This window comes from Cheilinus undulatus, linkage group 20 (genome assembly GCF_018320785.1).
Source record: "Cheilinus undulatus linkage group 20, ASM1832078v1, whole genome shotgun sequence".
In the NCBI taxonomy this organism is placed as follows: domain Eukaryota; kingdom Metazoa; phylum Chordata; class Actinopteri; order Labriformes; family Labridae; genus Cheilinus; species Cheilinus undulatus.
The window spans coordinates 29,617,776-29,645,758 of record NC_054884.1 but is presented as its reverse complement, the minus strand read 5'-3'; the positions used below and the strand labels follow the sequence as shown (position 1 = coordinate 29,645,758).

The 27,983-nt window shown below is 38.4% G+C and overlaps 1 protein-coding gene across 1 annotated transcript in view; it reads right to left on the bottom strand.

Moving 5' to 3' along the window:
* The window catches only part of LOC121528890 (glutamate receptor ionotropic, NMDA 2C-like), a 101,944-nt gene that overhangs the window by 24,800 nt on the left and 49,161 nt on the right, over positions 1-27,983 (bottom strand). Inside the window, exons 4-8 of the mRNA XM_041816534.1 lie at positions 26,913-26,978; positions 25,717-25,905; positions 23,720-24,060; positions 23,165-23,279; positions 12,694-12,905 (exon numbers count right to left, since the gene is read on the bottom strand). Of these exons, the coding sequence (XP_041672468.1) occupies positions 12,694-12,905; positions 23,165-23,279; positions 23,720-24,060; positions 25,717-25,905; positions 26,913-26,978 (923 nt within the window). The remainder of the gene's footprint in view (positions 1-12,693; positions 12,906-23,164; positions 23,280-23,719; positions 24,061-25,716; positions 25,906-26,912; positions 26,979-27,983) is intronic.

Sequence of the window (27,983 nt, the reverse complement as noted above, 5' to 3'; positions counted from 1 at the left end):
TTTTCATTTTTCTATTAATGCAGCTGGAGGCCGGAAATCTACAGGGTCTGAATCATGCTGCGTATGTGTGATTGAGATAACTGCAGCATGTCAATGAGTCAGCATAAGAGCTGCCACGTGATGAAATAAGAGCATGTGAGGGAATAAATGAGCAGAGGATTGAATGAGAAGAAGTCAAGGGAGTAATTAACATTCAGGTTGAGTGTTTTCAACAGATCTTTTTAGACAAATTTTAAGTGTTTTTGAAGGCCTCACTTCTTTCATAGGAGTCAATAGCGCTGATAAATGCAGCCTTAATTAATTGCTGCAGGAGCTGGCCACCTGTCGCCATTATACACACTCCGCTGACAATACGCACACACACTCAAACACACCTAAATTGGGCCGTCTCCCTCCGCCACTCACACAAACACACGTCGTACAGTATCCTTAGAGGATTAGCAGCAGTTGTGTTGTGTGTTGTTCTTCACAAAATGCCCAGAAACTAGTGCAGCGTGGAGGGAAGCACCATAAGGGATTTAGACCAGAGAGAGTGAGTTAGTGAGAGAGAGATAGAGCAACAGAGAGAGAGAGGAGGATTCTCAGGTGAACGGCAGACAGGAGACACGGGCGAAACAACAAGACAAGGCCTGACAGGGCTGCAGCTTTAGATTGGAGGGAAAGGAGGGCAGGAGCAGAGCTGAACAGATGGAGGAGGAGGACAGAGAAGAGGAGGAGGAAATTTGAAATTACCACCACTGTGATCATACGCACACGGATGTTAATGTTAGTCATTGGGCTACGTTCAAGGTTCAAGGTTATGGTATAATCATTATAACCTAAAAAGGTACATTTGCTGTGCAAACAGGAGTTTCAGCGCAGCAAATAACACAACACTGATTCACAATTCAGGACACACTCAGATAAAATACAATTAAAATTAACATTAGAATTTTTAAAACAAACATTGATGATTAAAACCAAGTCATGATAAAGTGCTTCTGAAGACACCTATTCCAAGGAATACATATTCAGTTAAAGTGAATCCTCTTGAACTAGTTAAGAAGTGATACAGCTGCAGGTACAAAAGAGTTCCCTTTAGGAGCAACAAAGAGACGGCCAGAGCCAAGAAGTTCAAACTGAGAATTTAAAGGGCAAAGACAGTCAGAACAGAGCTGGCCTTACATTGCAGCTGTGAAGTTTAAAGAGCTGATAGGTTGAGTCTGTTTGGCTCACATGTAAGCTTACATGGCCGCTAAACAATAGTTAAGAGCATGTCTGCTATGTTTGATGTCATGAACAATTTCGTCCCTATAAACAGAAAAAAACATAGACAAGAGACGACTGCAGAAATATGTTTATCTCTTGCTCTCCTGTTTAAAGCTTTGTGCTTAAACTGTTTTATTGTATTCAGCATGTCTCCCTGCTTCACAACTTGAAATATGAATTTATTTATTTGATTTTGAATGACAACAAGCAAAAGAATGAAATGATGCAGGACACGGTAAACTGCAAAATATGCAATGAAAACAGTGTTATATTAGTTTTTGATTGGCACAATATACATTTTATGGACAAAAGTATTTGGCCACACCTTTTCACAGGTGTATAAAATCAAGCAACTAGCAATGCAATCTCCATTTGCAAACGTGATACAAAATGGGTCATTCTGAAGAGCACAGTGACTTCAAGCATGATATTATGGATGCCACCTTTGCAATAAGATGTTTCATGAAATTTCATCCCTTGTGGATATTCTATAGTCAAATATATGTGATTATATAAGATAGTGGAAGCATTTAGGAACAACAGCAACTCAGCCATGAAGCAGAAGACTACGTAAAATCGCAGAGGTGTGTAAAGTAATTTACATCAACATTTATCTAAGCACAGAAACAGTGCAGTGAAAGCGTCATGGAATGGGTTGCCCACAGCCGAGCCGCTGCGTCCAAGCCTCACATCACTAATTTCAATGCCAAACTTTGGATAAAGCAGTGTAAAGAACACTGACACTGGACTGTGACTCTGATTCTACTCGCTCTGTTCAATATAATCGGCACCTCACAGGGCATTTTTACTCAAGAGAAACCCAACATTCTGTTTCCATTCATATATTTCTCCTAATAAAGGGAAATGCACTTAAAAAGGCACTTCTACATTAATGCTACAAGCAGTCCAAGAATGTGCATGCGCTCTCGTGTCACTTCCAGCACTCATATATATTCTGAGAAGTAAAAAGCAGAGATGGACTGAGCTGGGCAGTCTGTTCTCGTCATATTGTTTTATTGTTTTGGTTTAAAGTCTACTGGAGTCAGAATTTTACGTACTGTTTATTCAAGGTTGGTAACCACTGCCCTACTTAATAAGGTTGAAAACAAGCCAAGCCACTTAAAAGCTGAGAGTTAAAAAGACTCAGGACTATTATAGCAGGCACACATTTCTGAACTCTTCCCGAGGTAAAACAACAATATTCTGTATCAAAGAAAAATACATAATTAACCTTTTTTGCTAGTTTGGCAAATACTGCATCTTCTATTCCCTTAGTTGCTGGGCTCTGCAAACAAATCAATTTGTTTAGAAGGTGGGATAAGTGCACACACTAAAACAAAAAGTGTTCCTTTAACTCAAAGTCCAACCCACAAACAGAAGAGGTGTAAAACATATTTTTGCAGTGCTATGGTAAGTATTTCATTGAAATGTCATCATGTTCCCAATCCAAATGTTAAGCTATATTGTATACATGATGCCCCAAGTATGTTACCATGCAAATATTACAGCATTATGAACATGTAGTTCAAGTCATTCCAAAACCTTGCAAACAGTAAGCTGCTGGAAGGCTAAAATGGAAGTAAAACACACTTTCTTTTGTGTAAAAACAATTATGATTTTTAAACAAAATACCATTAAGTCATTCGGCAAGTTTGTGATTTAATTGCCTTAAAACTCCAGTTCCCATAATGCTAAAAACTTTGCAGGACTTTGCAAGGGGAAAACATGTGACAAAGACTGTGCTTGTGGGAAGCATTTTTTAATTTGATTACAGTAAGTCAAGATGATTACAAGTACGTACTCTACAGTTCTCAGGGGAGCTGCAGTTTTTCTGAGCACTCTAATTGTTGTGTGACTTTTTTGTAATCCAAAAGCTTTTCATTTTGTATTCTATGGTCTGTAGATGATACTGATTTATCTTCAAATATGCAGGGCAAACCCACAGATGTGCTGTTTTTTCCCTAAATAAAGATCAATGGGTGAAATGGTGGATAAGAAATAGAGAAATAGTACCGAGTTAAAGGAGCTATCTGCTCTAAGGCTGGCAGAGACATGACGTCACAACCTCAGCAATTTTCTTACAGCCTCTGATCTTGTGGTTTCAGGCTTTCCAACAGATTTTAGACCCAAGTGGGAGGTATTTCCTCCTGTTCAGCAACAGAAGCATTACTGCAGTCTGCCACTGATCTTGGGCGATCAGGCCTGACTCATAGTTCAATCTTAAGTACTGAAAAGGCTGAGGTCAGGACTCTGTGTAGTCCACTCAGGGAAACTCTCAAATCTCAGGGTCTATGTGAAAAAATACACAACCACTGCTAAAGCTTCGAGTAATACTCAGGAGCTGAAACTTAACATTTTACTTTAATTAGTCCTAAAGGACCCAGACCTTTCGAAACAGCTCCAGACTGTGGAGCATACTAAAGTACTTTCAGCCTGGTATCCCTCTGAATGATCCTAATACTCAACAGGTCTCCAGTACACAGTCTTAACAGATTTGTGAAGGAACTTGTGAAAAAAAGTAGGTCAAGGAGTTATATTGGCATGTAGCTAACTTTCCTTTACAAATATACAGTAGGTGCGTCTAAACTATACCCAAACTGCATGCTATGCCCCAATTCAGGAGCTGCATCTTTAGAAGTCGCATTTGAATACTGATAGAGAAGACCATTCAAGAGCTGAGCCAAGCTGGTCCAAAGCTAAGAGCAGGGACAGTTGATGGTGCAAACTGGGAATCCTGAGACCACCAGACTATCTTACAGGCAATGAAACCTTGGACCTTTCAACAATGCTATCCCTGAATTAAGACACAGCTACAGACTATTGCCAAAACCAAGATATTTTCATTACTGTAACTTTAGTAACTATGCAGATATCGTAAATAATAATATTACCACCTTGAATGCTAAAAAACACTTTTAAAACACAGGGCTCTGAAAATATCGACATGCTGCTAATGGGTTTAAGACACTGAAAGCTTCAACATACTCTCTGCCTTAGCTTTGGTTCCATAACTGAGGGTTCAGGGTCTCTCAACAACACACACAATGGATCTATCTGATGACAAACGGTAAATCCATCTGCTTTGCAAAAAAAAAATGATATGTTTTCATGTCTTTTTGAACAAAACATGTAAACATTCACAGAGCAGGGTGGAAAAAGTGTGTGAACCTTTGGATTTAATAACTGGTTGACCCTCCTTTGGCAGCAGTAACCTCAACCAAACGATTCCTGTAGTTGCAGATCAGACCTGCACAACGGTCAGGAGGATTTTTGGACCATTCCTCTTTACAAAACTGTTTCATTTCAGCGATATTCTTGGGATGTCTGGTGTGAATCGCTCTCTAGAGGTCATGCCACAGCATCTCAATCGGGTTGAGGTCAGGACTCTGTCTAGGCCGCTCCAGAAGGCGTATTTTCTTCTGTTGAAGCTATTCTGTTGTTGATTTACTTCTACGCTGTGGGTCGTTGTCCTGTTGCATCACCCATCCTCTGTTGAGCTTCAGTTGGAGGACAGATAGTCTTAAGTTTTCCTGCAAAATGTCTTGATAAACTTAGGAATTCAGTTTTCTGTCAATGACAGCAATCCGTCCAGGCCCTGAGGCAGCAAAGCAGCCCCAAATCATGACGGCCCCTTTACCATATTTCACAGTTGGGATGAGGTTTTGATGTTGGTGTGCTGTGCCTTTTTTCCTCCACACATAGCGTTGTGTGTTCCTTCCAAAAAAATCAACTTTGGTTTCATCTGTCCACAGAATATTTTGCCAGTAGTGCTGTGGAACATCCTGGAGCTCTTTTGCAAACTTCAAACGGGCAGCAATGTTTTTTTTTTGACAGCAGTGGCTTCCTCCGTGGTGTCCTCCCATGGACTCCATTCTTGTCTAATGTTTTACATATTGTAGATTTGTCAACACAAATGTTGGCATGTGCCAGAGACTTCTGTAAGTCTTTAGCCCACACTCTAGGATTCTTCTTCACCTCATTGAGCATTCTGCGCTGTGCTCTCGCAGTCATCTTTACAGGATGACCATGCCTAGGGAGAGCAGCAACAGTGCTGAACCTTCTCCATTTGTAGACAGTCTGTCTTACCGTGGCCACATGAACAACAAGGCTTTTGGAGATACTTTTGTAACCCTTTCCAGCTTCATGCAACTCAACAATTCTTCATTGTAGGTCTTCTGAGAGCTCTTTGTGCCAGGCATGGTTCACATCAGGCAATGCTTCTTTAGAACAGCAAACTCAAAACTGGTGTGTGTTTTTTTTTATAGGGCAGGACAGCTTTAACCAACACATCCAATCTCATCACATTGATTGGACTCCATGTTGGCTGACTCCTGGCTCAAATTAGCTCTTGGAGAAATCATTAGCCTAGGGGTTCACATACTTTTTCCACCCTGAACTGTGAATGTTTACATGTTTTGTTCAAGAAAAACATGAAAACATATCATTTTTTGTGCAGTATTTGTTTAAGCAGACTGTTTATCCATTGTTGTAACTTAGATGAAGATCAGAACACATTTTATAACCAATTTATGCATAAATCCAAGAAATCCCAAAGGGTTCACATACTTTTTCTTGCAACTGTATTTACAATCAGTCAATCCTGATTTGTATAGTAACAATTTATAGAACATGTTATGCCAATAAAAACTTCTCCTCCATGTGCAATGTTTTCTCATGAGTTTTTACTTTACACATGAGCTTGTTGTGCATGTGCAAAGCTAGTGAGTTAGCAGCATTAAAATCGTCATTATGTTTAATTTTTGGACATGAGGGACGAGAACATCATAGTGAAATGTAGTGTTCATTTGAACGAGGTATGCCACATTACCTACAGCCTGTGCGTAATACTGCATACCTATATATGTTGGTTGGCAGATTGTTATTCTATAAAAGAGCCATAAAGGTTATTATGTGTTATTCTTTATCAGGCTGCAGAGTTATAGATTATTGGTCTTAAACCTGGCTGTAGAAATATGTGTCCACACATTCACAAGCAGGTACAGCAGCGAGTGCTCCATTAGTTACATAACAATGTAAAGAATTACGTTTCCAATTATGTAGCTAAGTGAATTAACAAGTTACTTTAAATGTTACACTACCCAATGCTGATTGTACGGTATCGTATGTTTAACCATCACCATCTGGCCTATGTGTTTTGTACCATTAAATCGGTTAACCAACATTATAAAACTGGGATTCTGTGTGTAAATTCTTGGTGTAGACAGGCTCACTTAGAGTAAGTCATCATCCGTCTAAAGAAAGGGTTTTTAATGAGCCACGCAAGAAGTTTTAATCACACTAAACATCTGCTCTGCAAGGAAGCTGTTCTGACCGCACGAGATTAACTGATTTATACAGCAGCGGTCTTCTCTCTCTCTTTATGTCTTCCCATTTGTTGGTCAGCGTCCAAATAATGGGACATGCCAGCCGGTGAGAGACATTGTTAAAGAGGAACAGAGGGAGGGTAGGACAGGATAACACTGTGCCATGCTATGACAGATGTCCTCATGTCCGAGAGATAAATCTTCTTTACTGGCAATCAATGTGCCATCGCACCCAACAACGGCTGCTACATATCTCCCTAATTAACGTGCCAACCATGGTCAGCTCTGCAATCTGCATAACAGATACATACCACGGACAAACACTCACTCACACAAACACAAACACACAATCGAGTGAGTGTGAGCATGGTATTAACAGGCTTTATTGTTTGTTTTCTCTTCTCTCCATAATGAAAGGGTGATTAATTTGAGCATATTATCCTGTAATTAATGTCTAATAATTCAAAACTGGGAACAGTGGTAAATGTGCCACATACAACATATTTCCACCAAGTAGTCCAGTGTAGTTCAGTTGAACTGGGCTTATTGCACCAAACCATACCAAGCTGTACTGAACCAAGTCAGACCGACTAGTGGAAACACACCTGTGATTGGTATCAAAATATAACACTCTTGGATAGAAGTAGCTGTCCAGCAGTCCTGGAGTGATTTTTTATTTGCTTTTATTGCCTTGAAATTTTAGATGCAAACAATGAAGCAGTCAGTTAGCCTTGCTGAGCATTCAGATTGTAAACGAGGGAAGAACAGGAAGCAAACCAGTACGTCTTGTGGTTGAACAAATCAAACAAGTTAGGATGATTTATGTTCGCATAGAGTCAGGCTCATTTTCTGTGTTTTTCAACATATATAAGCAAGAAATAATACTAATTATATCATAACAAGCACAGAAATAGATAAGTTAAACTAGGGATACACAATTTAGAAAAAAATATCTTACTGCAATTTTGGCTCGTATAGCAAATTTGACATCAATTGCTATATTGATGGGGCTGATCATTCCTCATACTATTCTCATTTTGATGAAGAAAAATAAATACATGAGCAAGAAAAGTAGGATTTTTAAAAAAGATAAAAAATAAAACACACTTGAAAGTTTGAATAATGTGTAAAGCATGAAAAAGGGCAAAAATGTATTAAACTGTTTTTTACACTTTTCAAGTTAAAGAAATATTGCACTGTCTGCGATTTTAAAATTGCAGCATGCCTTATTGGGATTCAATCTAATTTGCGATTAATTTCCCAGCCCTAATACTTAGACCTTTTTTGCCCACACATTGCTACTCTTTCCCTCACTCTACTGTCATAGCACTTATATTTGAATACTCTTAGCTAAAAAAAAATGAAATTAAACACTTAACCACCACAAAACCTACCATACTTCCCTGGTAGTTATATGTCTCCACAAGCTATGGCTACCTTGCCAAACAGTTAAAGTACTATGGGAGGTCAGGAAGGTCTAGGTCCAAAGAAGCTACACTATGATGAGTCACTGTGATCTCACACGAAAAGTGCCAGTGACCTTTGACCTCCAAAATCTAATAAGTTCACCCTCAAGTCCAAGTGCAGGTTTGTACCAAATTTGACAAAAATCCCTTCAAGCAATTTGGAAACATTGTGATCATAGGCACAGAAACCTTTGACCTCCAAACCACAGAATCTAATTACCTAGTTTTTCCTTGCATTAAAATAGAAATTTGTACAAAGTTTAAATAAAAAAACTCAAAGCATTCCCAAGATAATGCATTTACAAGCAAGGGATGAACATGAGGTCCAAAACTTGCTCTCTGATCCATGACTCCAAAAATTGAATCCAATTATCCTTGAGTAAGAGTTGACATTTGTTAACGTCTGAAGGAAATTCCACAAAGCATTCTTGAGATATCACATTCAAAAGGCCTGGATGGACTGATACATATACAAATGTATGCCTCTTCTTCTGGCTGGCAAAAAAAACACCCTTTGATCGGCTGCATATGGTCACATTTTTCCACCAAATATGTGGAAATAAACTTGAATTATCTCAGACCTATATCTCTGTAAACAAAAAGGTATTGTGTGGCCTTTTAGGGAAACAGCAAAACGTCTTCAAAACATGTTTTGTTCCCTTTAGAATGAAGTGAGACTGGAGCACTTTTTCCAAAGTAAAGGGATCCGTGTATCGATGTGTTACACCAATTTGTCTGTAATAAAGTCAGGGGGTTCTTCTGTGGCTTTACAGTTGATATGGTTTCACACTTGACCAAGTTCCTCACTGCAGGTCGCTGACATAACAGCATGAATTCATAGTCAGATAATCAATAACAGGCAGAGAGGAAATCCTCCAGAGAGAATTCAGTTAAAAAATAACAAACCTCCAGAGTGCAGAGAGGAGCAACTGCAGGTGAAAACTGAGGTGAAAGAGTCTTTTGCCAACAGCAACAACATGAAAACCCCCAGCATACGAAACAAATGTGAGCCTTAGGCCATAAAATAAATGACAAAGTCAGCGCAGCAAGGTGTGGTGGGTGTGGTAGGTTAGCTGTCAGGCGCTGACTGACTGTGCTGTCAGCCAAAACATCACAACATGATGTCTGACTTCCTGACAAAACTAGTGAAACAGGTGCAGAACAGGGGGGTAAATGGCTAACAGACAGGCTACAGTCCTCTAAGATGACAGTCTGGGTTCAAGCCCAACGTGTGGCTCCCCTCCAGGAGTGTCGTTCCCTGCTCTCTCCCTGACTTTCTGAGCTATCAACCGCTGTGTCAAATTAGGCAAAAGCCAAAAATTAAAGCCCCAGTAGCCTGACTGTTGTGTCCATGAACTCCAAGTGCAGAGGCTGCTATAATTGAGGCGGACTGTTAAAGTTTAGATCTGGCCCATGGCTCCTTTTCTGCATACCTCTCCATTCTGTCTCCCTACTTTAGGATTCTACCCACAGCCATGTCTCTCAAAGTTCATTTAATGAGAAGCTCTGGAATAAGATGCTGGCCTTTAGTTCATATAGATTTATGTGCTCCTTTTCTATCAAGTGTTCAAGCTCAGGTGTTTTTCTTCCTCCAAAGATGTTTAAATAGGCCAATTTCAGACAAATTTGTTGCAGGGAAGTTGGTTTCCTGCTGTTTATGGGACATTCTCAGAGTTTGTCTGCTGTTGATAAGCAAGCAAATGTCAACAAGTTTCTTTTAACTTTGTTAATACCATATCATTATTCTTTATAATTATGACAAGGCAACATTTTGGTATAGGTATGAAAACTTTGCTTTTGGGAAGCTGTGAAATGATTTTCAGTCCTGCACACAGACCCCTCCTTCTCTGTTTCTCTGCCCTAGTTTAGATCCGAGTAGTCCCTGCAAACCTCCACACTTCATTAAACACGGCGTAATTGTGTGTGCTCAGTGTCTAAGCACTTTAAAAACACACCTCCGGTGTCAAACACAGATCACAGCACGGCAGAAAACAGCCATTAAACAGCCATTAATTCTGTCTACCTGCAACTGGTGCTCATCAGACATGTACAACGTCTTTATTAAACAACCACTGACAACAGTAACACAAGACAGACCTGCCTGAAATCATGGTTTAGCTGATAAAGGTACCACAAGTGTAATTTACAAAAGGCACCTAAACTACATCCGTTTTATGAACAGCACGATAGCAATAATTAGCTTAAGAGTAAAGGCTAGTGTATGTATTTTGAAAAAAAAACAAACAAAAACAAAACAAAAATAACAAAACAGGGGAGCATATTATTACTGGAACACTTTAAAAAGCTAGCTCAATTAGCTTCTATTTGTGCTGTTAAAGATAAACCCGTGCTAGCTTGAAATATCACTCCTTTCTGAGTAATTTCTGAGTAGAATGGGGTAGTATAAGAGGTTTACAAGTGGCAAAAAAATAACAACAGTGTTGGGAAAGTTTCAGATTTCCATCTAAGGAGCCATGGGGAACATGAAATTGCCATAGATTTAGTTGAACCAGCATTGATTTTTGGCTTGCTAGATGACTTTGCAATTTTAGGCTAGAAAAGCAATAAAGTAAACAGTGGCATAACAGCAATGTTTGATCAGTTGGCTGTCATGTTTAACCATACACAGTCCCCTCCAAAAGTACTGGAACTGTGGGCCCAATTCCTTTATTTTTTTTGTAGACTGAAAACATTTGGGTTTGACACAAAAAGATGAATATGAGACAAGAGATCAACATTTCAACTTACACAACTTAGGAGATAGCTTTATTTGTAACGGAACACCAAATTTTTAGGTGATCAAAGTATTGGAACGGAGAGACTTAAAATAGATGAAAGTGAATAAGACTTAATACTCTGTTGCAAATCATTTGCTTGCAATACCTGCATCAACCCTGTGACCCACTGACGTCACTAAACTTTTGCATTGTGACGCTTTCCAGGCTTTCACCACAGCCTCTTTCAGTTATTGTTTGTTTTGGGGGGTTTTCCCCTTCAGTTTCCTCTTTAGCAGGTTAAATTCATGCTCTATAGGGTTTAAGTCTGGAGGTTGACTTTGCTAGTCTAAAATCTTCCACTTCTTGCCTCTGATGAACTCTTGATCAGCTTGGTTGCATCTTTCCTTAAATTGGTAAACAAAATGTTTCTATAGACTTCTGAGCTCATTTTGCTGCTACCACCATGTGTTACATCATCAACGAAGATTAATGAGCCCGTCCCAGAAGAAGCCATGCAAGCCCAAGCCATGGCATGACCTCCACTGTTTCACAGATAAGCTTGTATGTTTGGGATCGAGAGGAGATCCTTTCTTTCTCCAAACTTAAGTCTTTCCATCACTTTGGTAAAGGTTCATCTTTGTCTCATCAGAACATTAATCTTTGTCCCAGAATTTTTTAGGCCTGTCCCTGTACTTTTTGGCAAATTCCAGCCTGGCCTTTCTGTTCTTCTTGCTAATGAGTGGTTTGCATCTTCTGGTGTAGCCTCTGTGCTTTAGTGCATGAATTCTTCTGTGAACAGTAGATGGTGATACCTTCAATCCTGCCCTCTGGAGGTTGTTGCTGATGTCACTAACAGTTGTTTGAGGATCTTTCTTTACAGCTCTCACCTTGTTTCTGTCATCAACGGTTGATGTTTCCTTGGTCTAACCGTTCGACATCCGTTACTGAGTACACCAGTGGTTTCTTGGTTACACCTCTAAATATAAATGCAGTCTGCATAGGCAAAACTCAAATCTGAAACTGAGCGTTCACATTCAGCACTATTACGTGAACAATCAATGTGATAGGACACACCTGGGCAACAAAACACACCTAAATAGGTAGGTTTGAATAAAAGGTGCTCTCTTCTAAGTTGTGTATCAACCCAGATGTAAATACTTGGAAATAAAGCTGACATGTTGATCTCATATTCATCTTTTGATGTAAAAACCAAATGTTTTTAGTCTACAGCAAAAATACAGGAAATGGCCTCACTGTTCCAATCCTTTGGAGGGGACTGTACATTTAGATTCTATAGTTAAAAATTAAATGACCACAGATATGAGAAGTTTGTCAAAAAATATAGGCTTCCCTTTCTTAGTTGTTGAACTGGTAGGGTCTGTTGTTGTTAGCATGCTATCACTATGTGTAAGAACAGGCGCTATATTTTTTCTGACTTGTAATTTGTTCAATTGTCAATAACTAAATAAGATCACAAAACTGTGATTATCTTAGGCAAACAATTTCCAAACCAGTTAAACTCAAATATTATTGCATTTAGTTGACAAGACAAATGTTATTGAGCACTACAACGGCATCACAAACGGCAGCCTTCAATCTTCTTTCCAGGTTAACATCCACATTTCTGTGCTGAATGTTGTTACTCATTGCTGTGGCTGTATAAAAGTTACATGTGACAAAGTCTACAGTACATACAACTTCATCTACATTTTCTAGATCAAATAGTGCTAAATAGTTCCTACAAAATGCTATTGGTGCTATCAATTTATTATTGTTTACATTCTGGTCAGTAAGCCTTATGTCAGCAAGGCTTTGGGAATTAACTCCAGCTACAGTTGCTACTAACTGTGGGTGGCTGCATTATAGAATATAATTTTTTAATGTTTCATTTGTATAACAGGTGTGGATTTAAAAAGCCATTAATCCTGCCATCTGTACCTCTCCGTCTGATTGGACTGCCGTCTGCATGGCACAGTGTTTCGCACACACGTGCCGGTGCCCGGATCCACATTCTCCACCATGACGAACGGATGCTCCTCCAGCGTGGCCACGGTCAGGTGACGGTCATCTGATACTTGTTCTAAGAAGTTGCCATAGCGGGGCCAGACCGGGTAACGAACCTGGAGGATCCCTCGAGCATAGGTACCAACCTGAGGAGAAAAGGTGAAGTTATACGTGGCATATTAAGTTTTTTATAGTTTTAGAAAGTAAATAACCAACCTATGGCTCAGGGATGTTATGATGTCTTGCGACACAATAAAAAGTCAGTACAAGTAGAGACTGGCCAGCCACTTTTTTCAGTCCCAATCTGATTCTGATACTCGTGTACCGCTACCTGATAGACCATTGTTTTTTGGGAGTATTTTTTGCAAGGTTACACAAAGCTCTAGTAAACTTGAAACAGTATATCTTATTCAAACAGGAATGCTTTTAAATGCATAAAACTTAATATTTCCAATTGATTTATTAAAACTTTGTGCTGGCTTCAAATAAAAACAAGTAGCAGCAATTAATGTAATGTTTTAAAATTAAGAATCTAAAACTGCAGTGCACCGTAAAAGTAGCAGTAGCAACTATAAACAACCAACAGCACCACAAGGCTACTGCAACAAACTAAAAGTCTAGAATAACAATGTAACACTGAATTAAAAGTCAATATGTAAAAATAACATGAAAAAACTAAACTAAACCAAAAAACTCTACTAGAATAACTTAAAAAACAATGATTTAACTAAACATGATAATAGGATATATCTAGGGACTCTTGCAGCAGGAAGCAACAGATGTTTTAAGGTTTTAAAACTAAAAATTGACATGACAAAGAAAGTTGCTGCTACATTTAGCGGCATTGTGCAATGCAACGATGGAAATGTTGGAATTTGGACCAGTAATGTAGATCAGCACCATCAGTTTGATCTCTGATGTAAAAACAATCTAAACCGATACCAATATTGGATCTGATATGGCCCATCTCTGAAGTGTACCATTACTGTCCTGCCACTGTTACTTTAGTTTTAGTTTTAAGCCACTTAAAACTAGGGCAGTCAAGATCGATAGGAAAAAATTACAGTCCACAATTAGCTAACTAATTACTTTCAATTGCGATTAATCTCATGCTTTACTGTCCCTTTCGACACACTTTTGTTAAGCCACTGCAGCTTCTCTCTGCAGCCACAGTGATATAGAATAAGTCCACTAACATTTCACTTTAATTACAGACAGCTCAGTGGAACAGCAAAACGTTATCTAAACCTTATTACCAAATATTTACCTTTCTTTCTGTTCACTAATTTCCTTTTCTATCCATATTAAGTTCTTTTTTCTGTAGTTAGGTTTATGTCATAATCTTAAACCTACCAATAAAAGCATGTCTGTACCCAAACAGGAAACCAGTTATCCTTAGTTTAAGATCGTAGAAAAATACAAAATAACACAAGAACAATTTTGAATGGAGGATAGTGGAATTTCAAATGCTATAAAAGAGTGTGATTACTCGCGATTAACTACAGAATCCTGGTTTTAATCCTGAGATTAATCTGTCTTTTGATAGCCCTACTTTAAACTCTCCTGAAACTTTTTTCATGTCAATAATGTACTTTTTAATCAACTTTATAAATAATACACTTATTTACAACTTCTTTTAAAGATAATGATTACCAAATTTAAAAACCAGTCTAAAGTATGGTGAGTTATCATGGATTAGGATGCTTGCTGCTATGAAAAGCATCTTAGTTTATCTTCTCTTTTAGTGCAGCTTCAAGTATAAAAGTGAATTAAAGTAATGTTTTACTACTATCAGTGAAGGCTTTTAATCCTAACACTTTTCTCTGTGGCAGACTATTTTGACTTGGTGGTTATACTACTTTTAGCTCAGTAAAACATCTGAATACTTCTTCAAATATGGCAATTACATCTGAATCACAGCTCTAACATTCCCTGCATGTCAGCCGCTCCTCTCTTCACCTGTCTTGTCTGTACCTACTTCACAGGAAGAACTTTTTTAATTGTACGAAGGAAAAATTAGCATGTGCTGACCTGGATGAAGAGGATTAGAAGATCAAAGAGGAGCAGAGTTGATTTATGCGTGCTGAGAAGACTTTAAAGTCTTTGAGTAAGACAAAAAAAGACAGGAGCTAAACAAAGAAGGAAACTGACTGCATCGCTTAAATTATACATCCAAGCATGTGTAAGCTTCAATCCGTGTTTGTTTTGTAGTCTGATTATTCAATTTTTCATTTTCTCTTTCAACCGAACAGACAAATTGGAATGTCACTTTTCATAAATGAGAACACTGGTGTGATTAGTGCTCTTTAATTCCCTTTCTGTGTGCATTTAAAACATATGCTGCCCAATAATTTCAGAAACGTGAGGGAAAAAGCTTCTTAGCTGAGCAAACGGAGATACCTACTGAATAAAAGTTAGTATATTGACTTTATTCATGTCAGAACGAGCTACTCCGGATAAGAATTGCTAAGTAATGTCTCTTAACACAATGAGTAATCCCATCAGTGTTGCCACTGTAAGCTCAGTGAAACCCTCACTGTGAAAGCTAGCATGTTTGTCACATCACCCAAACCTAATGAGGCGCACTGAGCCCAGCCAGCGCCGACTTACTGCAGGTGAAACTCACTCTCTCACAGTTTTATGAGACCTCTTTTTTATATCAACTCATGATTTGTTCTTTTGCTCGCTCACACTTGCTGTATAGTTTGTCATACTTGGATAATTCTCAAATTTGCGTGAAGGTACAGTATGCAGTTTCAGTTGGTGGTTTGTTTTTGTTGTACCATCTGTGACTGAGTGAATAACAGAGATGCCTCATATGAATCATCATTCATTACAATCTGTCTTCTATGGGACTCTCATATGTTTTCTCCCTTGTTATTCATAATCAGGCATGGTGTGCCTTAAATTACCATCATGACAGAAATCTGCTGAGTAATGTGTGCATGATTATATTCAGCAGCAGGATCACTGCCTGACTGTTTGAAAATGCCAAAAAGTAATGACAGAACTCCTGTAACATATATGGACCTAATTTGTCATATCTTGAACATGTCAAAAAAGTACTAACTGTTTAAACTTGCCCGCACTTATGGAACCATGTTTTGCTCTTCTCTTAAGCCAAACAAGAAAGTGCTCTGCTCAGTTAAGCAGGATCTGTGGCAATTAACAGTCTAGCTTTAATTTTCCTTCCTGTGGGTAAAAAAAGTAATGAGAGAAGATCTGAAATTTATTATCAATAAACCATTGAGGCTGGATGGCAGGAAAGCAGAGAACAATTGGACCAGTGGTTCAAGAAATGTGATTTGATCATCAGTCCTAATGTAACTCAGTTTACAAGTGAAGTGTGTGAACAACACTGCGACTAAAAATCTGTTCTACTGTTCTTGTAATGAATGCTGAGCTTCCTTTACGGTCCTTTTTTTTTTTTTTGGACTCAGTTAAAGCCGTTTTTTAAAGGAGGAATGAAAGATGTACAAAGGTACACACTTCTTCTGCTTCACGGCAAATGAACACCTTGTTGTGTAATGTGATTTTTAACCACTAAGTGATATACCGGGGGAAATTTGGTTAAGGTTAAATAATACTGCATGTATGAAACTTCCCAAAGCTATTGTCTTCTTTAAAGAGCACATTAAGTAGATGCTCTGTCATCTATGTATCAGTCTTTACCTTCACATATTATTAGTAGGCGTCAAATTGTTATGGATTAAAGCAGTGGTTCCCTACCTTCTTCCTTGGAGCCCCACACAGAAGAAGTGGTTCAGTGTCAAACAGTTACTATAGTTTAAAAGGAAGCTGTCGAATGAGAATAGACACACACATGAATGGCCGGCTAAACAGTTAAATCTTTTTCGCCTGCGCTAGATATACGCAGCTCAGATGTAGGTGAGATAAATCAACTTTTTTTTTTTTTTTTTTTTACTAGTTCAGGCCCAGAATCCTCTTCAAACACTCCTTTTAAACTGTAACATAGCCACTCACCACTAGTAGCCACTGCAAATGTTCTTATGGCAACTACCTTGCAGTCACAGTGCTCTTCAAATCAATATAAACATCTGCTGACTGCTTTAGCCTCTCGTAGGAACGGCACAGTTAAGCTCTGTTATGAATAAAGTTGCCAGTAAGCTGTGTCCAATTATAATCACATATAACCAAAGCAATAAGTGATGATGCTCAGCTAAGGTGTGTTGACATTAACCTACACAAAGGATTGAAGGCTGGTAGTGCAAGCACTGCAGACACTAGCCAAATTATGCTAGAAATTATAAAGAGAAAAAAGTGAACTTTGTTGGATTCTGTTGGTCATGTTAAAGGCAGTTCTTTTATTGAATTTATCCTATTACTGATGAGAAACTATCTCCAAACAGTGCCGATTTACAACTATGCAGGACAGACCCTTTAGACATGAAGCCACTGTTCTTTGAAGTGTGACAAATATATGTTTAATAACATGAGAAACATTAACTCAAGCATGAATACGTGGCCTAGGATGCATCTGTTTGTTTTTATATCCAAGGCACTTCACATCATATTCCTGCTGTTAATGCTACTGGTTTTATCACAATAAACACTCCTGTGCTTAAATACACTGCTATGAAAATGAACCCTCTTTAACCTCTAAGTCATGATCAACCCCACACACCCCAGCTACAAACAATGAGCTCTTCTGCCCTCAGACATTTTCCTGTCAAGTTACTCATACGACCCTGTGGGTGCTCCTCCAGGGCAATGCTCTTCTCAGCAAAATCACTGCCAAAGGGTAAAAACACACCTGTTGAGACTACATCCTAGCGTGCTTTCCAAGCCAGCTTGTGTTGTAAAAATGACCTGCTTTAAGAGATTTTTAGGGAAAAATAGAAACTTTCCCATTCTCTGACTGTGTCATGGTCTTACTCTACATGCGCTAAATGCCCCTGTTGAAACTGTTATCTTTGGAATAAAGTATCTGCAAAATGAATATAGAGTGAAATGTCAAGCCTGATGAAGCACTAATGAAATTGGTCACAGTTTGGGTAGAAAGCCCATCAACACAAACCCATCATTCAATCACTCCTCTCTTTGAAGGTGGCAATAATAGCAAATCAAGCAGCTCTAGAAAAACAACCAAAATAGCTTCGAATAGCTGAACCTGCCTCTGTATTTTCCCTAAAATGTGCAGCACAGCCAGAGCTCTTTCTTGGTGGATAACAGTGATTAGATTAGATTAGCCTTAAGTGCCTCCCTTGGGAGAAATTTGTCTTGGTCATTGGAGAGGCCATGGCTGATTTAGCAGCACACGCATACAATCAGAGTGCAGTTGCAGTATCACACAAAACCAGAAAAACTGAAGTAATAAACACCAAGAATGCCTCACAGATGCCCCTCACCAAATATATCACAATGGACAAAATGACTGTCATGATTATAAATGCAAAATCCTCCCTATCAAACAGCAATGCCTGAAAAACTTCCAAACTCTGGAATTTACAACTTATTTCCATTCAATTCCATCATCTAAGCATCTCCTTATGCAACTTCATACCAACCCTGCAGTCCATGATATTTTCTATACTTTAAAGACAGCCTTGACAGCGCACATGAGGTTTTAGGCTTAAGAAATAACAAGAATTAAGAAAATAGTCAAAGTTGCACAAAAATCTTAACTTCTCCAGCCACAGTGCATACATTATTTATTATTGTGCTCTGTTGTTTGTCATGTGTGAATCTTCTTGTGCCACACTTCTTGTGGCAAGACTCTCTTGTAAAAGAGATTTTGGTATGGGATAAGTCCTAGTTGAATAAAGGTTAAATATTCTATAAATGTATGTTCATACTAATGTTAAATCATACCAACTTTTGAAAAGTTGACACAAGGTCTCATACCCATTTTCAATTAGGAAACATTCATTTGCAACATTCTAAAGAAGTTTGATTTAACATGAGCATTGGAAGTAGTATTGTAGTGTTTTCTGGCCAATCAAATCTAAATCAAGCTCTTCTTTTGTGTCTACTTTTGGTCCTCGCCAAAAGAGACAAATATTTGGCTCTCCAGCTCCTAAATGGTCCACTATGTTCACAGGCAAGCCATTAATTCTGTCTGTCTGCTGTTTGGTGCCGGGCAGTCAGCATGAAGACACTTTATTAGAGTCGTTTTTATCTGCTGCTGTGAGCGCCAGCTGGAAATGAGGTTAATCAGAGTGTTGAGAGTGCATCTAAAAAGTAAAGTAGGAAAAGCTAAACAACTAAATACTTGAACACTTGTGCTCTGATTCTTTGGCAGAGTTATTTGGATTCAACTTTCCAGGCAAATGTGCCACAGAGTTTAACTGGATCGGTGGGCTGTGGAGTTGAACAGAACCGAACAGAGCAACAGAATCTTTGTGACACCTTTACAACGAACACACTGTAGACTACCATCTGATCTACTGACATTTTAAAAAAATAATGTGGTTAATTGAAGCTTTATTCATCCAAAAGCATTCTTATTCTTTATGTTGATTCTACAGGTGGAAGAGTAGAGGTATCAGATCATCAAACACATTTTAATATTAGATGAAGACAACCCGAGTAAATACATGATGCCGTTTTTTGATGATGATTTTCATTTAGTAATGCATTCTCAGAGTTTTCTTCTTAGGCTGGCAACTCCTGGGAAGGTTCACCACAGTTCCAGTTTTTCTCCATTTGTGGATAATGGCTCTCACAGGAGTCAAAAACACTTAGAAAAGGCTTTGTAACACTTTCCAGACTGATAGATGTCAAGGACTTTGTTCTTGATTTTTTTTTAGCACACAGCATGATGTGTTGATTTTAAGACCTTTTGGCCCAGTGGTTCTAAACGTTGGTGAGTGGACACTGGGTTATCTTTGTCTAGTAGTAAAAAAAAAAATTTTTTACTATGTTCTAAATATTTCAGTGTGACAAAAATGTAAATATATAGGAAATCTGGAGGGAGCAAATACTTTCTTACAGCACTGTAGATGTAAAAAAAGGAGAAAAAGTCAAAGGGTCCCAGCAGAGAAAGTGAACTTCACTTCTATAATGCCACCCAAAAACTACCTGACTGATGAAGAACTACTTCATGTTAATCTGTCAGATTCACAGTGAATGAGAGACGCTTTAAAAGAGCAGATGCACTATTGCCTGATGTTAGCAGGGATGAGAAACATGGTAGGAAGAGAAGACGAACAATGATGAAAGAAGAAGCTGTAATGAGCGGAAAAGAGCTATTCTTGCACAGCTTCATTCTTTAAGTGGTGTCTTATTGTTGAGAGCGTGTAAACATCCGCAATACATCCAAACAACGTCAGAAATTCATGAATTCATAATATGTGGATTAGTTGCTGTTGGTTACACAAGTGGGACTATAAGCTCAATGCACACATCCAAACTGAACCCCACTTCAGCACAATTACATGTCCACATTCATACCCACATACATACATACACAGCAGCCAGGAGCTGACAGTGATAAAGTGGGTTGGTCTTTGCAGGGTAGAAATAAATGAGTTCAACTGTAGCTGTGAGATTACATTCAGGTCTCTCTGTTTAGGCCCACTTTTTCAATACAGCCTCAGGCTTGAGAAGTGCATGCGTGTGAGTGTGTGTGAAATAGGGACTGAAAATACTCAAGAAAATTGCAAGGCACCCTGACGATGAAATGGAACTAAGAGAAAGCTATAGCCTCAGTGGGAAACCCACAGAGACACACAGTGTTATTGATCTGGAATTATGTCTACACTTGTACCTTCAAATATCCCCTATTATTGATGCTCAGAGGATGTAAGGTTTACTTATGGTCAGTTATTCAATTTTAATTCACTTTGTTTCAACCAGCCTTTCATTTCCCACTTTTTCCTAAATGAATCTTGACATGTCCAATGCAACAGACACAAGCTTGTTGAATCCAGAGTAAAGGTGTGAGACAAAGGTAATATGTAAGGTAAAAGAGAGACAAGGATGTGCTGTGATCTAAACACAGCAGGGACTTAGTTATTGTGGTTTTTAACACTGATCTTGGCCACTCACCAACACAGACTGCACAGCTGGAGCTGCAGCTGATGTTGTGACTCACAGCTAAAGGAGGCACTTAACTCCATAAGCTAACATACTCCTTCTCAAAGGCACTACTTTGTTTTATCTAAACATGTAGGGATCTTACACATATTGTTAGATATTGTGATACTTGCACTATCAGATGATCATGCTACCTCCTGTTTATCTGGAGTAAAGTCTACAGGGTTGTATTGAAATAACACCATAAAGGTGCTCTTTGCAGCTGAAGAAAAACACTAGAATTCATCAGGTTTTCTTCTTTAGTGTCAAAGAACTTCATAAATATAGAGTGGCAACCATAGGAGTGGAAAAAGAAGCTGATATATTTGTGCAAAAAAATGCAGTTCCTCTAATGGCAACTTGAGAGTTGTTCCAGAAGCGAGATAATTAGATGCTAAACTGTGAAACTTTTTAAGCAGAAACACATGTTCACAGCCTGGTAGGGAAAAAACAGTTTTTTCCCGTCTCATCCCTACCCTGCACATTTTGTTAAAGGGAAGTTAAGAAAGCTTGGAATGTCTGTATCATATGCTTACAAATCATTCAAAAAGAAGAAACTGCATTTCCAAACTCATGTACAACAAAAGTAACTAAAGAGGGTAATGCTAACACCAGCACATTGTAGTATTATGGTGACTTTCAACCTAATAAGATGTTGGAAACAGATACTATTTGCAAAGGTCTCTTTGTGTAGTCTCTTAAGCATATTTGGAATTTTAATGAAATGCACAAAAAGAGAAATTCATGCAGACAGCTACTATGTATCAAAGCTTTCTTATGCTTTAAAATCACTGCCTGTTTATGGAGAAATGCCACTTAATCTGCTCTTCAAATTTTGTTTGTGAGCATCCTCAAGGTGAATCATTTCATTTGATAGAGTCACTGATATTTGTGTGAAGTAGGCAAATTCAATTTTCGTACTTTCTCCAACTTTAATTGTTTGTTTGTTTGTTTATTTATTTCAAGGATAGCCCCTTGAGATGCATCATCTCATTTTCAAGGGGGTCCTTACAAAACATAAATACAATCATCAGTAATACAAAATCATAATTAGAGATAAATCCAAAACACAATACAGAAACATTTAAACATAAAGACACCCACTCCACACACACACACTCACAATCACTCACACTTAATGCTCCCCCAAGCCTAGCCACCCACCCACCAAATACACAATATGCATGTACATATATATTCATACGTACCATACCGTTCATATACACATAGGGTACTCAACATCAAGACACACACTAAAGCACAGTTAATGCATCCCAAATATACCTAGAACATATTTGTTGACTAAATGCACAGTAGCTTAATAACAACAGTGGCATTTCCGCTGTCTGCTGCAGTAAGAGAAACAACATAGAGATGTAACGGTTTTATAAATTTTATGGTATTGTGGTGACAAAAGCATCTCAATGTCATTATAGGGTTAGGGTGGCAGTTTCAGATTATAGGTCTTTTAGTTTTTTAGTGGAGCAGCGCAAAGGGAAGTGTGATTGCTTGCTTTTCAGGGCGACTCTCATGACAAATACGGTTGCTTCTGCCACTCCCAAAATGAAAAAAAACAAAACAAACAAAGATTTAAATGACCAGAACAATGATTCAAGAGAACTTTAACCCAAGGGTTGTGACTACAATGGCTGTAAAAAATTGAAATAATTGACACGGCAGCTTTACATCAGTTAGAGGCTCTAAATGTTGGTTTCCATTCTTTTTGGATTAACTGCCCAGCTCTACTGTTAAGTTTAAGTGCCTGTTCTCTTTCATTTATGGAAGTATTTTAGGCTGCATTTTCAGATCACCAAGTCTGTGATCATGTTTAAAGGTCGTTACAAATCCAGCTTACATCTACAGAAGCTACGGCCTAATCAAACATACAGTTCAACCATTCATTTTTTTTATAGCTTTGTTTTCTGAGATAAAAAGTAATTCTGTGTTCGTTTTTATAGATCTGGACTTATTATTCTTTGATAACAACATTGGTTTTCCTGTAAGAAGTTCATTTCTTGATATCTTGACAAAACAACTAAAATTTAGTTGCTTGAGGGAAACCAGCATTGTTATTCTAAGACAAGGAGATAAGAAAGTTTAGATCTTATGAATACAACAAACAAAGTTTTTATATTACTGCTGTAAAACAGAGTAAAATGCTATGGTAATCAGTGATTCCATATTTAACTCAATGTTTTTGGATTATTTCTAATACATTATCCTATGCATGATTGTGTCAGGTCAATTCAGTCCTCTGTACAAATGTAACTATTCTGCCGAGCCAAGATATAAGAGATCAAACATTGCATTGTTCCTATGCCATCAGAGCCAGTATACTATTACTATTCTATTCTCAGTTGCTCATTACCTTGTCCCAGAGTCTCTCCCGGTCTAAAGCAACGATGATCATGGATGGGTTGGACAGGAAGCCCTGGTTGTTGAATGACAGATCTCGTCTCTCCCATGTCACATTCAGCATGTGCCTGCATCCCACAGGAACATAAAGTGAAATCAACAGCTTGCATTGCATCTCTTTGAATCTACACCACAAGATAATTTGCATATTCATTTACACAGATAAACACACACAATGATCACCTCCTAATTAAGCCTAAAGCTCCCCTGGGGGTCTAACGCGGGAGACAAGAAGAAACTCATTAGGGGACGATAGAGGCGGCTGATTGGTGGAGCTCTGGGTGTTCCTGCTGAGTGCTTTTCTGGCTGCTGCGTTATACATTCATGACAGATTTGACTGTATAAGATAAATCAAAGTTAATTTGCTTATCAGATCACATGCACTTGGGATGCTGAAAACTTAACTGCATGCTTTGTGCTGTTGAAGTCACATAAGAAGTGCTCCTCTGTCCATGCATCAGTAAGAATCACTAAGAATGAGCTATATGCTATCAGTGTTCAGCCTCACCTGAAAAGAGTGATGTTGTCAGAGTGTTTAGACGGTTTGTTGCAGTCCCCATGTCCCTCAGGAATAAATCCATACTGCTTCTTGAAGCTCTCAGCTGCTTTAGCAACAATGGCAACACCCTCCCTCACCCTCTGCCGCAAACTCTTCCTCCACTGGTCCGTGATGACTCCGATAACACCAACAGGGAAGCTGGCAGGTGGAGGGCTGTCAGGGTTGCCCACGGCCAAGCTGGGGAGGATCCAGATGTAGCCCGGACCCAGCAGACCAACTTCGGCTGCCTGACGGAACAAGTACTGGGCCTCTTCGTAGGAACAATACGCCAAAAGCACCTGAGAGTCCACCTGCAGACATGAAAGTTTTTCAGGGATTTACAGAAAACATGAACATGAAGTGTCATAACAGTTGGGAACAACAGCTGTTCTTGAATTCAGACTCAGCAATACTTATGAAGTGAGCTGGAATTATGCCCAAAAATCAAGTGAAACAATTAAAAAACAAAATCTAACAACTTTTATCCAAATAAACTAAGAATGTTCTTGACACAAGTATTATCACCCAGTAACTGTCAATGTTACTGATGAAAGCAACAATATTTAACTTCCCTCCTTAAAATAGTAGATCCAAAGTTAATCAAACAGGAAAGTAACTTTCTGCAGGGGGGATGGTGTCAATCCCATTTCCACAAAGTGCCCCATCAACTGGTTTGAGCACTATAAAACTTTGAGAGCTAGCCATGGTTCTCTCATGTGCTTTATGTTACGATTAGCAAAAACAAGCCATTTAGCTCATCTTAGTACCATACCATACTGAAGCTGAGAGATGGAAAAGAGACTGATGCTGATGCTAGAAGAGAAAAAGAGAGAGTGGCTGAGCAAGAAACCAGACCAGTAAATTTTGTTGACTGAAATTATGAATAATGTTCATAGACCACCCTTTTTTCAAAAGGGAGACTAGACTAAGACTAGCTAAAAATAGATCTTTGGTGATGAAAACTGACAAAAATTAAGTTTAGATTTCACCAAGGAGGCTAAAGCAAGACTTTCATGTTAGTACTGGACTGTTGGATATTAAAGATACTTTTCTGCTGTGCCTATAAGGTGTGTCAGTTTTTTCATCAGTGTTAAATCAATTAAAGCATTGATAGTGCATTAATATAGATGAATAAAGACTGAAATGTAATGAGTTTTATTAGGGATGCACATGGTTTAACGGTTAAACTCGTTTATCAAATTAGCCGTCAGGAGATATACGAGTCGGTTAAACTAATTACCTATCATTTTTTATAAACAGGTTTGATGAGCTGTGCTAAGCTTGATGACTGTGATTACCCTCCTGTCACTGGAAGCTGCTGTAGCTTCACTAAATAGTCACTGCCTTCCTGTCTGAGATCTCCAACGGCACTTCACTGCCAAAATTAACACTGTGCCAGACTAGTATATATATTTGAAAGGCTCAAACAAGTTGGTGGGAGCCACTCTGAACACATGACTGAAGTCTGTTGTAGACCTGGCTATGTTGCTGTTGGACAGGTGAGTACTATTTATCTATTTTCACTACTATTTCTTTTTTATAGTACAGTTTGCAAGACGTGGAATGTGGTGTTCACTCACCTCGGTGAGTTTGTCTCAACTTATTTGTTAAAAAAAAAAAAAAAAAAAAGTCAAATAACTACCTACAAAGCCAAACATATACACAAATAGATGGCTATAAAAATTACAAAACAATCTGGCTACTATTGATTTAGAATAAAATGAGTTTAAGATTCAGTATGTTTCACCTTTAGCAGTTACAAAGTTATCAGTGTTACAATTCTGATTCCAAAGTTTGAAAGCACAACAGATGTTTCCCTGTAGCTTAAAAATCACAGCAATGAAATTATGAACATTTTAACAGTCAAGCACATTAAAATGAAGAGCTGGTTTTAAACCAGCTATCACAGTGATTGTGTACAAACTAATCAATAGACTGGAGAAAGCTGTCTCTTAAGAGCACTGTACCTGCTGCAGCAACCTCCTTGTTTTTACGTCATTCGCCCCAACTGACATTTCCAGAGACAAAACATCCTGAAAATTCCACATGAAATATGAGGTATCTGTGTAGGACTCAACGATATCCACAAAAGTGTCGTAGCCTGGAAGCAAACTGGTGATCACTGCAAACTCGCCCCAATCGTACTCCTCCATGAGCTGAAACAGGATACAAAGTTGAAGTGATAAGTATACAAGGTAATAATGTAATAAAATTTGTCAAAAAGTATTGAAGATGATAAGACTAACATTATCCCTTATGAAAGGTAAACCTCCTGCTGGAGCATTATAGCATGACAGTAATTAAAATCTTCTTGGAGTAATACTGAATACCTGAACTATTTCTATGAACACTGCACTGGGTATTCAAGAAGAAAGTTTTCTATTTCCAAACATCAGAACAGCCATAGAGTGACGGTGGTGGAGAGCAGAACAGAGACACAAAGATATGGGCAGGAAGGAGTGTGACTTCAGCGGCATTCACTTGAAATCTTGCAACTTTCTGCATGTTTGTGCAGAGGTGTCAACATGTTTGAGTTCTTAAGAGCATAAATGCTTTGATAATCTAATTTGTTCTTTTATCAATAGTTTGTTGTCATCACTGCTACTTGCTGTTTGTACTTCATATTAGTGAAGTGACTACCACCTTTAAAGTGTTGAAAATAGCACTGCATATCTTTTTCCAGTTTATAATTTTTGGTACTGAGATATGGAGAATTTTGTCAACCTTTCTGGTAATGTGTCTTTAAAAACACCTAAAAAAGAAGCATGACATTTCACACTGGTAGTTTCCATACTTACTTACAATAGAAAATGAAGTAAAGTTGGAGTATTATATATCAAACCCCCTTTTCTGAGATGATTTTTTTGTCTATAATCTCTGTTTATGGGACTTGTAATCACACCACTGAGATGCACTGGCACGACAAGACTCCTAAAACATCACTCATGAAAAACCCTCTAATAACATGGGTATTGGTACCATAAGAAAAAACTTTTGTGTTTTTTTTGTGAATTTGGCCAAATCTTCAGATCAGGTATTGCATTCATGGGCTGGATTGCCCTATATGGTGTCAGTCTGCCTGTGAAGTCCCTGTTATCATGACTGACCATAAAATACTGTTTTAATGCAACTCTTCGATGATAATCTAAGCATATTTCTTTACCTTGAACATGCAAATGACCTGCTGCTCTAGAGATGCTCCCATCTGTAGGAAGGACGATCCTTCAGCCTATAAAGAGAAAGAGAGCCATATTTAGGGATTCATGTGAGGAAAAACTTAATGAGGTGAAAGATGGATGATGAAAAACATTGGCAGAACTGATTCAACAGGGTGAATGTTTGTAGTCACAGACTTTTGAAGTAGATACTTGACATTTCAGCGTTTATGTTACATGATTTTGCCTTCTTGCCTGTTCATTTTTGCTTAAAACATATGAAAATGACTAGTCTCATTAAATAACTTTCAAATATGCATTTCTAAAAATACATCATGGGTTCTGGTTAGGTTTCACCGGCACTCAGGCCCCTTTTGCAGAGAAAAGTCACATAAAATATCATGCATAAATCAGATCTTTCTGCCACAATCAAAGCCTAGAGACACAAAGGATTCAAATTATGCTGCACCTTTAACATTGTTGTACGTAACATTTGAATATGAAAAAAACTTTGTCACAACTAGGACAGCATACTTTAGTCATTTGTCCTCTTGTTCAGTAAGTATATTTTCACTTGTAAAAACATTACTGTTAGAAGTCGTGAGGCAACGCAGCGGAACAGTCGCCAATTAAATTGATGAGAAGTGACTCAGGGAAAAAGCAAAGGATGAAACTGTAGTGAACTCTGCTTGGACAATGGCAGCTAAATTGGTTATAAGAAATCTTCAAAGATCCTTCTGAATATCTGCATTGTCTCTAAAAGTGTAGAAAGTTAATAACTGACACAATGTTTACCACAAAAGCACACGTTTCCTGTGAAGATTAATACCACAGATATCACCTTTACTGTCACTCACATCTCACATTATGGCTCTGATTGTCCACATTCATCCTTGGTCTGGTACCAGTGTCTTCAAACTGCAGACACTCACTCCTACTGCTCTCTTTCTGTCAAAAGGGGGAGGTCCAATGTTGCATGTGTGTGTGTTAGAATATATTTGCATACTGTCTCTGTGTGTGTTCTTGTGTTGACAGATAAGATGGAAGTTATCACAGCCTGCTGAACCCGTGTCCTTCAA